This window comes from Hibiscus syriacus, unplaced genomic scaffold, assembly GCF_006381635.1.
Source record: "Hibiscus syriacus cultivar Baekdansim isolate YM2019G1 unplaced genomic scaffold, ASM638163v2 tig00111558_pilon, whole genome shotgun sequence".
NCBI classification, from domain to species: domain Eukaryota; kingdom Viridiplantae; phylum Streptophyta; class Magnoliopsida; order Malvales; family Malvaceae; genus Hibiscus; species Hibiscus syriacus.
The window spans coordinates 278,858-293,014 of NW_024063119.1; the positions used below are offsets into that span (position 1 = coordinate 278,858).

At 34.2% G+C, this 14,157-nt stretch overlaps 2 protein-coding genes across 2 annotated transcripts; both read right to left on the bottom strand.

The window, feature by feature from the left end:
- Positions 1-524: 524 nt before the first annotated feature.
- LOC120164941 (serine/threonine protein phosphatase 2A regulatory subunit B''beta-like) lies at positions 525-6,964 on the bottom strand. The gene is made up of 13 exons (XM_039174563.1): positions 6,421-6,964; positions 5,391-5,633; positions 5,156-5,261; positions 4,975-5,074; positions 4,578-4,683; positions 4,369-4,459; positions 3,306-3,447; positions 2,999-3,146; positions 2,703-2,812; positions 2,037-2,193; positions 1,550-1,675; positions 1,314-1,464; positions 525-1,117 (listed from the first exon to the last, which is right to left on the bottom strand). The coding sequence occupies exons 1-12, from the start codon at positions 6,568-6,570 to the stop codon at positions 1,324-1,326; spliced, it is 1,620 nt and encodes a 539-aa protein (XP_039030494.1). The 5' UTR covers positions 6,571-6,964; the 3' UTR covers positions 525-1,117; positions 1,314-1,323.
- Positions 6,965-7,484: 520 nt separating this feature from the next.
- LOC120164940 (pentatricopeptide repeat-containing protein At1g08610-like) lies at positions 7,485-10,206 on the bottom strand. The gene is made up of 3 exons (XM_039174562.1): positions 10,054-10,206; positions 9,383-9,530; positions 7,485-9,340 (listed from the first exon to the last, which is right to left on the bottom strand). The coding sequence occupies exon 3, from the start codon at positions 9,330-9,332 to the stop codon at positions 7,551-7,553; it is 1,782 nt and encodes a 593-aa protein (XP_039030493.1). The 5' UTR covers positions 9,333-9,340; positions 9,383-9,530; positions 10,054-10,206; the 3' UTR covers positions 7,485-7,550.
- Positions 10,207-14,157: the final 3,951 nt, after the last annotated feature.

Below are 14,157 nucleotides of genomic sequence, written 5' to 3' on the forward strand. Positions count from 1 at the left end.
AATTAATGAATAAGATTAAAGATTTAAATCACAATTTTTTATGAAAAAATAAATAAATAATTTGAACAATTAATACATACTCATATGATAATTTTAAATCAATACAACTTTTTAATTTTTACACTATAAATCTATCCATGGCATACTATATATAGATACTATAGCAACAAGTTTTGTACTTAGCTTAAAGACAAATTAGAAGATGTGACTTGGTTTGGCTTGGAATTATCAAATATTATGATATGAACATATTGGACTATGATTTGATATAAGATATTTTTTTTACAAACACCAAACTCATCATCTTTCAATCATTAAAAAAAATCTAATGATTCAACAAATGAAGACATCTCACACGCAAATTGTTTGTCCTAATTTGACTCAAATTGATTATAGTTCAAATAATATTTATTTTTCTAAATATACATTAAGAATCCATTCGGTAGTACTGAATTGAATTATATTTCTTAATATTTTTCACTTCTGTAAAAGAAGTTACTGCTTAATTCAATGACTTCATATATGGAACTTCTATACAAACTCCCACCTCTTTATTCAATAACAAACAACAGAAATTTTGAATTTCACAGATAAATAAGCCAATTGCTTAAATTATGTTCATAATAGCACAACTAACTGGCAAAGAACCCTAAATTAAAATGAAAAGGGAAAACAACTAAATCTGAATTGCTCGACGACCATGATCCAATCCAAACCAAAATTGCTACGCTCAATTATAGCATTCAAAGCATGAAATGAAGCAACCGGGACACAAAGAAGGAACGGACAGACTTGGATCGTATCTTAGAAATTGAGAGTGGATGGGGAAATAACTATCGTTCAGAACCTTTTTAAAATTGGATTTTAATCCTCACCTCCCAGCAAAAGAACTCGTCGATGAGGGAAGTGCTTAGATAAAGTCGGTCTCCACTTGCGTGATTCATCATGTTTAATTGAACCATGCACATGCAAAGGCCTGAAAATCCGTCACTGGTGTGTCAAAAGTACATCCTAAATTCCTCCAATGAGACCCGGTGTAAGCTTCCTCGTTGATTTGATGCAACATTACTATTTCTGGTGCCCAGCATAGAAGTCTGTTAAGCCCTTCTCTGAGCACCTGTATAGACAATTAGATCACGAGAAAAATGTATTGATATAAGTCAACAGACATTTATTCCAAGCTTGCATGAGGTCTCGGGTTGCTTGGATATAAATGCTTTGCTTTCATTTTAGTTTTATTCTTCGATCTCATGCATATACTAGGACCTGACATAAACAAGTGATTCAGCAGGGGATGAACTCAGCAGGCTTACCCTATTCAACTCAGAAGGGAGCCTCAAGGGATTCATCCCAAACTTCTGCACTTCCATTAGAGGCATCTTCAATGTCATCTTCCATTGAAAGCCTAATATATTCTCGATGTGCAAAACGGTCCCATTCTGTCAACGTAGGATTCTCACGCTCCTGGTTTATTCCAAACATAAATGAGGATGTTATCCAAAAGTTGCATTTAAAAGTTAAAAAAACTGAAAGTGTCTGAGATAGTTACCTGACGAATGAGGAATGGATCACGAGATTCAAAGGCCATGAATTTGTTAAGATTGAAAAGGATATTGAAAACACTTCCAGAAAGTTTAGAACCTTTCAGGTCACGCAGCATGACAAAGCTCTCATTCTGAAAACAAGAAAAGTTCCAAAGGTCAAACATGTAAAATGGCCCGTCATCATTAGCAGTGTATATGAAAAGAGAATTCAATGGAAACACAGCTCCTACAACCCAGACCAGCATATGTTAAAGGACTGTTCATGGTTTCTCAGAGCCTTAAATCACACTAAATGATATAATAATAAAGCAGCCATGAATAACCTGCTTCCAGAGGAAATTTAAGAGGCAAACTGATCTCTAGACAATTGAACACCAATCTTCTTGAAATTACATGAGGAATTTAAAAATATGAGGATTATGATACATTCCAACAGACAGATTTATTAAGCAGTAAAGGAGATGAAAAGGGAGCAAAGATAAAATGGCAAACCTCTGGTTTAATCATGTCAATTATCTGACATAAGATGTCCTCAAATAGTACAGGCTCTTGTGCCATGCATTCCATTCGATGCAACTGCTCCTCATAAAAGAATTGCATTTCATTACGAGTTAGAACTCCATTGCCATCCAAATCTATGCCCTTGAACCTACAAATTTAAATGTCCCAATTACTAGCCAGTAATAGCATAAATCTAGCCCTGCCAAACTATGTTTGAATATTCCATAAGAGAGAACAATGGCGTGACAAACATGATTTAGAATATACAATATCAGGGAAAACCAGCCAAGAATATAATTTACTCGGATATTCAATCTTAACGTGATCATTAGGAATCTCCACCACCTCAAAACACGTCATTATTTCTCTCTCTTTAATGGCAGGGACAGAAAATATTAAGGCAAATATTTCCAAAGCAACAAATGAATCTTTCACATTCTTTACTAGCTCTTCTGACAGACTTTCTGAATTTTTAGGTGAGAAATGCAAAAAAAGAAACAATTTTCAAATTTTTTGGGGGATTTTTTTCAAACAAGTTCATATAAAATATAGGTGTTTTTACTTCAACATTAAGGAGACGAGCTTTCAAAATGATACTCAGTGCATAAAATCCACTATAATACCCTTAAGTCTATAGAGAAAGAGCACAAATAATACCAATACTCAAGACTAGGCTCAGATGACTTGTCCTCCTCTGCAAGGATGAAGTAAACAAAATCTTCATACCCCATCTTTCCTTCAACCTTACTAGTAAACTTTCTAGGAACCTACGATGATAAGGAAGCATTACATGAGTGAAAGTTCAAAATTCAGAAGAAAAAGAATAACAAATCAATGAAACAAAATACATAAAAGAGAACAGTGGAACAGGAAAAGTTCAATTAAACGAAAAACCTCTTTGTCCAAGGTATAATGTGATCAAGGAACAGAAATATCATCAGACTCGGACAAACCTGAGAAAATATTCTATCAACAATCCGGTAGGTAAGCGCATGGTTACCATATCTGATGAGGTTCTCCTTGTCAATCAGGAAATCATGATCTGTATCCAGCTCCCAAAACTTGCAGTATATTACATAAAAATGTTCATACGAAAAGTACCTGCACATATGGTGATAATTGTTTTGAAAGATGAGAAGATATATCATATGTACCAAAAAGCAATTATATAAACTTACACTTGAGATTTTGGAATTTGAAAGAAAAATGAAAGTCAGTTTTGTTTTCTATGCATTCAAGGAGATTCAGCCAAATCCTTACCTCAACACTTTATTAATGTCCTCTTCCTCATCAGCATGTAGCATGGCATCAATCAAGTTCCCACGTTTCAACTCTCTAAGGGTGAGTCGACCATTCCCAGATCTATTTATGTAGTAATATATTCTGTATATAACAGTTTCAGCTGGCCATGTGCAACAAAAGTGGTATTAATATTTGGAAGAAATAGAGACAATCCAGAGTATCAAACAACCGAAAAACACAGATATCGAGGTTTATATTAATGATTTAGTAAACAATATAAAGAATGAGACCCTTACATTTTAAGAGAGAGTCTCAATATGCTGTAATGCATGAATTGGTGTAAGATATTTCAATTTCCTTTCTAGTCGCACAATTATACACAATTTCCTATTTCAAACTGACTCATACAGGTAATAGTCATCAATTTGTCAACAATCAGTGATTCTAATATGATCATATGAAACATACAAATACTTCACATTAAACTAAAAAGATAGGCGCTATTACAAGAATTTCTTGATCAAATTCATCGTCCTAAAAAATAGGAATTTTAGAATATGGAAGCAAAGCATTGAAACCAGAGACTAAAATGAAAGCTAAATCGCCAATAACTCTTAGTAATGGCGGCCAACAAACTAAACAAGAATGTCAATCCTGTTTTCTGTGCACCTTTTATTTCTGCGTGAGATGTGTGCAAATTTTCAGCACTTGATAACCAAAGGATACAGTTTGTAGTCTTACCTATTTTAATATGCTATCATGATTTTATCAATAACTTTTAACAAAGCATTATACATTATCAAACATATTAGGTACAAAACTACATCATCAAAGAAACAGAATGAACAGTATTCACAGAAATTCACATGAAAATAGATGTATTTACAGGATTTGCAAGTACAAATGTTAGTGGTTCTAGCATTTAATAAAGGAATCAATCTGGAAACAACTCAATACAGTCTAAAATTCCTTAGATATCGTAAAAGGAGGAGCTTATGACGAGTAAAAAGATCCTAGCATCCAAAGTATCCAACTGCAATGAGAAAACAGTCAAAAGGAATCAAACAGATGAAAAACAAACCATATCTGTCCTGGAACTCAGGTGTACTCTGTAAGAATTCCAACCCTGGATGAGTTGCCAATAGTTCTTGGAGTAGAGGTTTGAAGTCCTCCTGACAGATTGAAAAGTATAGAAGAAGTTAACTTTGAACAAGGACAATTAGAAATTGACCAATATTGCAGTTGATATAAGCTGCGTCATAAATGTTTTTATATTGCATGTTTGAAGACCTGAGCAAGGTATTTGAGATCTGGTTTATTTAGTATGGCATAAACTTGGGTTGTTAAATCCTTTGCCAACATGTTTCCATTGACCCAATAATCCACAAATGCATCTCTGCAAGCAGATTAAAATAAAAATCAGAAAGGCTACCATCTAAAATGAACTAAATCATATCACAGCTGAAAAGCAACTACAATGAGAAACAGCAACAGATTAGGAGCCAGATTCTAAATTAGCAATTTAAAGATTTTGTTCTTCAACTAAGCCAGCACAGTTGAGCATTTCACCACAGAAAAAGGAATCCAAACATGAAACACTCATTTTTTTTTCTCCATCAGTTTCAAAGAATGTGATGGATCTAAGATACAAATACAAAAGTTTACTTCCATGAACAAGGAAGCCTACCTTGTAACCAAACCAGTGCCATCAACATCAATTTTTTTGAAAAGCGACGTGGAGAAAAATGAAGGCAGCTTGCATACTTCCTTGGTCACAAGTTTGAATTCTGAAAATTTTAGAAAGTAAAACATGAATATCAAATGAGTTCCAGAAATATCAGACAAAGGGAATCACAAATGTTTCTTACCTCGCTGCTGCAGTCCATTTGGGTGGCCAGCGAAGAACTGACTGATTCGAGACATATATTGTTCTTTTAGGTCATTCGGAGGTGGACAACCGTATTTAAAGTAAAACTGGAGGTGATTTCAAGCACCAACATGATAAGTTATCGCAACTTCAGGATAGAAATGAAAATATAGCACATAAAACACAAGGACAGAAACGGTGAAAGAAAAATCATATCAATTAAAAACGATCCAAACCTGAGGTATAAATTCTTTCACAGGTTCGCTAACTACTTTCAGTGGGGAACCCAAGTTTGAAGGACCGGGCCTTTGTTTTGTTATACGAGGGGAACCGGATGTACTTCTTGGTGAAAGGGGAGGAGCACTTCCAGCAGGAAACATGGAAGGTAAAGAATGGCTTGAGGGAGACCCTCCACTGGAAGCATTTCCAGGAACATTCAAGGGATTGCCCGCCTTTGCATCATTAACCAATGATGTCACCTAGCAAAGGAACAAGAATTAAACAACAGCGCACCCGTAGGCTTAGAGGACCATTTAATATATCACACAAATTCCATATTCTCTGTTTCAAAATACCATATTTAAAACCAAAGCATTGCTTAATCATCCAAAATTAGACAAGAGCAATTAATGGATATTGTTAAGATCATTAAGGCTCCAACTTAAAATTGACTTGCAGAGCAAACTAAACTCAACAAAGGTGGGATAAGACTATTTAACAAATACCGGGAAAATTAACAACCAGATGTCACCATATTCTTTCTGCATTGATTAATCCATTAAATATCTTAGTAATGCCGAATCCAGATAGATATACACATAATGAACTAATTAACACATGTATCTGGCTCAAAATAATGCTTCAAATCATCATAAGAATTTTTTTTATTAAAAATAAATAAATAAAATTTACCATTAAATAACCTAGTAATGATCTAACTAGTACAATGTTAAGGCAATAACAATCAATCGTTTTCAATTCAAGCATCAAAACAAAAATAATTCAAATCATCATAAGAAATATCTTAGTAATGCGGAATTCAGATCCATGTACGCATGACGAACTAATTAAAACATGTAACAGGCTCAAAATATGCTTCAAATCATCATAAGAAATGTCTTTTAATACCATCAAATAACCTAGCAATGATCTAATTAGCACAATGTTAAGGCAATAACAATCTATCATTTTCAATTCAAGTATCAAAAGAAGAAGAATAAAAAAAAAGCACAACAAAGATCCGAAATTAGAAAACGAAGAGTATACCAGCTTGTTAGCATCGGGAAGCGAAAGCCACTGCTCGAAAAGCTTTTGAGTGAATTCAGGATATGATTTAAGAGCGAAAGGAGACATCTCCTGGAGATGCAATAGCTCCGCATCCAAACACGATAAATCGCCAAAAACAACTGCCTCCATTTTATTTTCTTCGCATAAGCAAAACACAGCTCAACCAAAGTTTTCCGCGCAGATCGAATGAAAATCAGGTTCCAAAAACCAATTCCTTTGAAAACACAGCAGATTTAAGCTTAGGGAAATAGCTTTAGTAATTAATAAAAACATAAGAAATTAGAAACTTCGATTTGGAGCTAGAAAGCGTTGGACACCCCAGATCTTCATCACGGAACGAGCTACACAATAATATTTCTTATTTTTTTGTTTTTTCTCCTTTCATGTTAGCGATAGAGTGTTTGGGAGAAGAGAAAACGAAAGAAAGTGAGATTATAATTTGTTTTCAAACAAAAAAAATTATTTTGAGAGAAATAGACAAGAATCGATGCTATTCAAGAGGGAGATCAGCTAAGAAATTGCAGAGATTTGAGTAACATTTAGGAGAAAATAAATAAATTAATAAACGAAATATTATTTTCCTCGGTAAATTAAGAAATAGAATTTACAATTTTTTTCCTTCGTCACGTGTCAGGATTACATTTATTAGATATTTTATTTAAACTACTTAATATTATAGATTTTATGCAACTTATAATTCACTGGTTTTAGTTTTTTAAATAAAAATATGTTTAAACAGGTAAATAGAGTCAAAATGTCGAAATATTTATTCCACAGCCCCGAAAGTCAAATCTATTACGTTCACTAGACGAGATCTTAAAATACGGCGGATAAATTACAATTTAGAAAACGATGTTTATTACACATTGTTTGTACTTTCTAGGTCTAATAATGCGACATAATTATAGTATATCCAATAAATATTAAGACCTAAAATATGTGAAAAAGTTTCAATAAATAAGATTAAACATACTCGTGTCGGACACATAAAAACTAATTCTAATCCCGGATTAGAACAAAATGCAGTCTACAAAAAGCAAAAATCAATACAAGCTAATGGGAGAGATTCAATTAAACGAAATGGGCATTGTCCATAGAAACCAAGCCTTTTAACTCCATGGTTTCCTTTCTCCGAAAACTTCCCATTCCGTCAATTTTTTATGCAACTTGTTAGCTTTTTGTTTCATTCCAGCATTGGATATACCTTTGATTATAGTCGAATACTCGTCTGGCCTACTCCGGGTTGAGACCATCGTTTCCAGCACTTGTATCGCTAAATCTACCTTATCGATTCTACACAACTCAAGTATTACCATTTTATAACCACTGATTCCAGCCCTGTGTTTCAGTTCTGCCATCACCTTCAGTATCCCTACTGCTCCCTCTACTTGATTCGACCTGCAAAATCCCCAAACTAAGCAACGATGAGTTATGTCATCGGGACTGATCCCTTCTTCCGACATCCGATCATATAATCTCATTGCTTTCTCCATATCACCGCCTCTGGTGAATCCGTCAATCACAGTGTTGTAAGATATCAAACCCGGGGAACAGCTACTCCCGCTTAAAATTTGAAGCAACTGAAGAGCCTCTTCCGCCATTCCTTCTTTAGAAAGAGCACCAAGCAGTGTATTATAAGTAACAATGTCCGGGGAACAGTTTTGAGAAACCATTTGATCAAAGAAGGTGATGGCGTGGTCCAAAAGTCCATATCTACACAAACCATTGATCAACATATTGTAAGTAACAACAGTCGGAGGATGCGAAGTTTCCTTCATGATTGCAAGTATCTCATCAACTTCATCCCAACACCCGTGATTACAGAGAGAGTGGATAAGGGTATTGTATGTTACAGCATTGAGCTCCAGGCCATGAGATATAATGTTGTAAATGACTAAAGCCCCATCTTCGTATTTCCCCTGCTTACAAGTTAAATTAACAAGTGAATTGTAGGTAACGATGTCGGGATAACATCCTTCGATAGCCATATCATGTAATACTTCCATTGCCCGAGCAGTTCCACAATGCTTGCAGACTAGCTCAATGAGAATCGTATAGGTGATTAGATATGGAGGGCAACCCTTTCTCAATTGATCCTTCCAAAACCCGATGGCCTGATCGAAAATCCCATTATCAAACATGCAGCGAATTATTGTATTATACGTAATCACATCTGGGGGGCAACCACTTAAGCTCATGTTTTCCAAAAGGTCAATAGCAGATCGTATCCGTCCTCTCTTACAAAGACAACGAACCATCATGTTATATGTAATACTATCAGGGATCCCACCAGACATTATCATAATCTGAAGAACTTTGTCGGCTTTATCGAGCTCATTTACTTTTACAAAGCCCCTTATTAAGTTTATGCAAGAAGGGAAATGGGGAATTTGATTCTGACGCGCCATAATTTCTATCAGCCGTGTCGCATCATTTAGTTTCCCGTTGCTGCAGAACTTTTGAAGAATATCATTGTTCGTTTCCTCTTCATTTCTAACAAAAGGTCCATCTAAAGCAGATGTCAAGGGATTCGAAAGCTTTTTCAAATTTATTTGCTCTTTTAATTTTCTCTTAGCACTCACATTCAAATCTTCTGAGCTCAGACATTCATCTTGATCAAATTCAACTGAGTCATTACAAACACCTCTCTGCAGTCCTCCGCACACTAAAGATGCTGCCTCTCTTTCAGAACCATTATCGGCCTTCCATGGCAAGCAAGAGTGAATTCTATGATTACATTTGTTCGAGCAAGCTAAATGAGAAGTAGATACTTTTACTATTGAGCACTTCATGGAGCTGCAACCCGAACCAAGTTGTGTCGAACCCCACTGCACACCATGAAAACGGCAAATCTCAACTGGAGAGTTGTGAAGGGCAAATGTGAATCCCATTTTCTGATCACTTAATTAAAGACGATATGTTGAGAAAACACTGCACTTATGACTTAAAGAACTCAATTACGAGCAATTCACCGCACAAACAAACAATTCCTTAATCCACTAATCTCATGATTTTAGGCTAAACTTTAAATGCTTGGCAAGTAATTCTCTCACTTTCCCAGCTCGACAAATGGAGAACAAACATCAAACCTGCAACAGTAGAAGCAAGAAACATCAAAACCATAACTCCTGTACCAAAAAAGAAAACCCCACGAATTACATGGTAGATACATATATGAACAATAAGAAATAGCAATCCATGAATAGATAATGCAAAACCCTGAACCCTAAACTGCCATGTCCCAGCGCTAAAACAGCTAAAGCCTGCTGCCAAAAAAAAAGACAATGAAAAACAAAGTCACTGGGTTCCAAGTTTCAAATCTTCCATTTAGGGCATCTAAGCTAAAGGACAGAAGAAACCAGAATGTTTGCATTGTTCAACATAAAACACAAAGAAGCGAAGAAGACGGCTTATTAATGCACTCAATTAAGAACCCAATTCACATAATTCAAAAACCAGGAATCATTTACATTAGATAGATTCGCGTAAGAGAAACTAATCCAAAAGCTTCAAATTCAACAACTCATTTTCTGTAATTCAAGCCATTCAGCATTTCACCTTCATAGCATAGTATCCAAAATAACGAAAGAAAGACAGAAAAAGGTTCCTTACCAGAATACTAATTCAAAACCTTAACTTGAACAAGGAATTGACAAAGAAGGAACTAATCTTTGGTGACGTTGTTTTCTAGGACATGGAAAAGGCAAAGGTTTCACGTTCGTTTAGTTCTGTCGATGAGGTTGGAGTCACGTCAATTAACTAGGGCTCGGTTAGTATCGAAACTTCGCTTAAGCACCTCTTGACTTGCTTAAGATAACAAAGGCCCAAAGGTCTCCTCTGTCTTTCTACAAGAATACCGTGCTCGCACGGCCTAAATGAACTGAGTGAGAGCTGATTTGTTGTTATTTTTCGAGATTTGGTGTTTTAATATTAAAAATATTATTATGTAAATGTTTAATGTTAAATTATTAAAAAATAATTTTATTTATTAGTAAAATACATCCCAAATCACCAAATTATTAATTCGAATACAAATAAGTCCCTTTTTCTAAGAATCACAATTAAATTATTCAATTAGAATACTATTGGAAAATTACAATTAAATCATTTAATTAGTATATTTTTTGAGTTAATTTTGTGTATAACGTTTGATGGGATAGTGATTTTACGAAAATATAGATAGATGGATATCCAAACTTAGCATTTTGTATAACAGATGCTTCAAGAACCTTGGGATATAAATTGATAAACCCTGCCTCTTACAGGAATTCCTTGCATCTTCCCCGCTGGAATAGAAGGCCAAAATGAAATCTAAAACAAATAATGAGAGCTGTGCCTGTGCCTAAAGCAACACCCCGTGCCCCCAAACCCCAAACAAAAAACTTATTCAGATGTAGAAAATTACAATGAAAAAAGTTTAATGCTGATAATACCTGTAAAGGATTAGTGGGTGATAAGTTTTTGGTTTGATCCTTATTGGGTGTTACAATGTAGAGATAGAAAATCGCGTTACAAACAGTAATGGCGGGGGCATGTGCATGAAGAATGCGATGTGCAGGGATCAATCTGGAAACAGATGCTGAAAAGCCTCCCAGTAGCATAAGTACATTCAAACCAGACTCAAAATATAACCAAATAACCCCTTGTTCATAAACGTGACTTATATCACTTAACGATTTTTTTAATTGTATTATTTAAAAGTATAACGGAGAAAACGTCAGTCACATATTTTTAACGAAAAATTCTTTAGTCACCAAAAGTCAATTGTGAATATAGTTTAATCACTTATTTTTATTTTAAGCCTAATTAAATCATCCATCATTCAACCTTCACACGATTACTTTCCGCTACCACCTTTGTTAGGGTAAATATTCGATCGAGTCGAGTCAAGTAAATATTTCGAGTTTTTCAAGTTGACGAGTCTTATTTCACAACTCGAAGTTGAATATTTTAAATTTAATTGTAAATATTTATAATATTATGATATTATTTAATTTCAATTTAAATGGTTTTTTATAACCATATACAATATATATATTTGTTTCATATGTAATACAGCTCAAATCAAACTTAAAAATCATTCCACTAATCACTTAAATTTTTGTTCGAGTTGTATTTTATAACTCGATTTGAACTTAAATTTTTTTCAAATCAAATCAAAATCAACTTAAAAAAATTAATTTTTTGAGTCGAATTTAGTTTTGTTCATCCTAACCTTTGTTGACCTTCTTACCGTCCTTTGCTGCATAGTCCCACAAACTCTGCCTTTTTACAAATAATTTTTGGATAAACTACATCAATATCATCAAACTTTAGGTGTTGTATCATTTATATTATCAAATTTTTAATTTTATCAATTATAACATTGATTGAACTTTGATTTTCGTTTCAATTATACTAATAAACTATTGAATTGATAATGACAAGATGACGTGACTGACGATTTTTTACTTGGTTGACAAATATCGACATAAACACTTTACCAAAACAAAGTCATTTTGATATAGCTATTAACGGTTGAATGACCCAGTGATATAATTGAAAATGAAATAAAAATTCAGTCGGATAAAATTAAAAATTTGATAATATAAACGATCCAGTATGTAAAGATTAATCGTATCGAGTATAGTTTAGTTTAATTTTTTTTAGTCATTGTCATCTGTTTTCACGTGGATCACCAATCACATCATTTCATCACTAATTTTATCCGTATAAACAACAATTTCTACTCCAAACAAATCTCCCACTTGAAACATTAGATAAATAGATCTATCCCTCACAAAGTTCCATTTCCCTTTATCATCTATCTACAACCATTTTCTCTGATTTATCAACTTCTTATTGTTGTCAGTTTTCATTGCCCAGACCAATATGTTCCTTCAGAAGTTTCATTTTTAAATAATTTTATCCACTGTCCCTTATCTATAATATAAACTGGAGTTACGGATTGCTCCCATAAATATGTGAAGACTCGTCTTTTCTTAATTCTAAAGTTGAAGGAGTAATTGATAACGACTTTGATAATTTTAGTACTTGTTTTACAACGTTTTCTTCTTTTGGTGTGAGAAGTTACATTTGAAATCTTGATGTTTTTGAAAAGTTGTTTCTTTTTTTTCCCCCTTTTACGAGCTTATATTAGTAATCATATGACTTTGTTACCGTTCTTTTATATCTATTTATTATTAGAATAAATTAAAGTTCTTTTATTTTTATCCAATATTAGAATTTACATTTATATAAGAGAAAATAACCTCAGTGACCCAAAATCTCATATAATATACGATTTTAACCAACTTTTTCCGGATTTGCAAAAATGACCAACAAAATCGCAATGCGATCGCTAATTCGCAACGCGATCTCCATTATCGCAAATCAATTTCCAGATTCGTAACGCGATTATGACTATCGCAACGCGATAATACAAAATCGCAACTCGATACTGACTTTCGCAACGCGATACTTAATTTCGCAACGCAATACTGACTTTCGCAACGAGATAATACATAATCGCAATGCGATTTTCAAAGCGCCATTAGTATCGCAAAGCGTATTTTATTTTCAAATTCCAAACACGAATATTAATATATTGGAACACTGAACCGTCCACAGTATATCCCGTAATCGCAACTCATAACCTAAAACATAAAATCACAACTCAGTCTCATCTCCATCTCTCACTCTCTCACCCATCTCCGACGAAATTCGTCCCCATCTCCGACGAAATCCGTCTATCTCCATCTCTCAGAGCCACCCTCACAATCAGAAATGGAAAATAAACCAAATCAACCACCGAGGGTTAGTTTTTTTAATTATTTTATTTTTGAAATTTTTGCATTATTATTAGTTTTTTCATATTGAAATTGATGATAAGTTTACTGGTAATTTCAATAATAGATTAATCATTTCACTTAGATTGCTTATTAAATCAACCGAGAATCGCAACGCGAAATGAAAATCGCAACGACAAAAACGCAACGCGATTTTATTCTCTCGTTGTGATAGTCAAATTTGCGTTGCGATTGTCATTTTCGTGTTGTGATTTTCATTTTCAGAAACTATTCTTCTTCTGCAAATTGAAACTTGAATGAATTGCATTACTTCAACCAAAAAACAAAGACAAATAAGAAATTCACAGTGTTGCAAATTTAAGTTTGAAGAATAAACTACTACTCTTTATGTTTATTATTGTTTTTGGTATATCTTCACAGTGTAGTTTTTGGTATATCTAACTTAGTATGTTTATTGTTTTTGTATAACTTTTATTCGGCTCAATTGACCTTAAGAAATAAAGTCAGCCTGGCCAAAACAATTGCGTCGAAGCTTTCACATGCACAAAGAAAAATGTTTGAGGATACTTGCTTCGGGCCATGGCTGAAAGTACAACATCCCGGTGGAGATGCGATGTTGACACACCTGTTTCTTCAAACTATGACTAGGGATCTACCATATACTATACAACGTCGTGATGAAGAGATATGATTTGATTTTCCACCTGCGTATACGTGTTTTAGGCGGGAGGAGTTTTGCTTAATCACCGGTCTACGCTTCGGACACGATGATGTAAGTCGGTACACTAGACACATTACCCGTCCATCATGGTTATCCCGGGTTTTTCCTGAGCTGGAGAGGCCGAATCTACACGTGGAAGACCTGACGATATTATTGAATAAGAAAGATGGTTTTACTCGGATGGATGACGTCGATGTTGTCCGAGTA

Excerpts from the sequence above, each read along its gene's own strand:
- LOC120164941 (XM_039174563.1), bottom strand. The coding sequence starts at position 6,570 with ATGGAGGCAGTTGTTTTTGGCGATTTATCGTGTTTGGATGCGGAGCTA. Across the intron at positions 5,075-5,155 it reads AAATGGACTGCAGCAGCGAG|AATTCAAACTTGTGACCAAG; the intron begins GTAAGAAACATT and ends TAAAATTTTCAG. Across the intron at positions 3,147-3,305 it reads GACATTAATAAAGTGTTGAG|GTACTTTTCGTATGAACATT; the intron begins GTAAGGATTTGG and ends CCATATGTGCAG.
- LOC120164940 (XM_039174562.1), bottom strand. The coding sequence starts at position 9,332 with ATGGGATTCACATTTGCCCTTCACAACTCTCCAGTTGAGATTTGCCGT.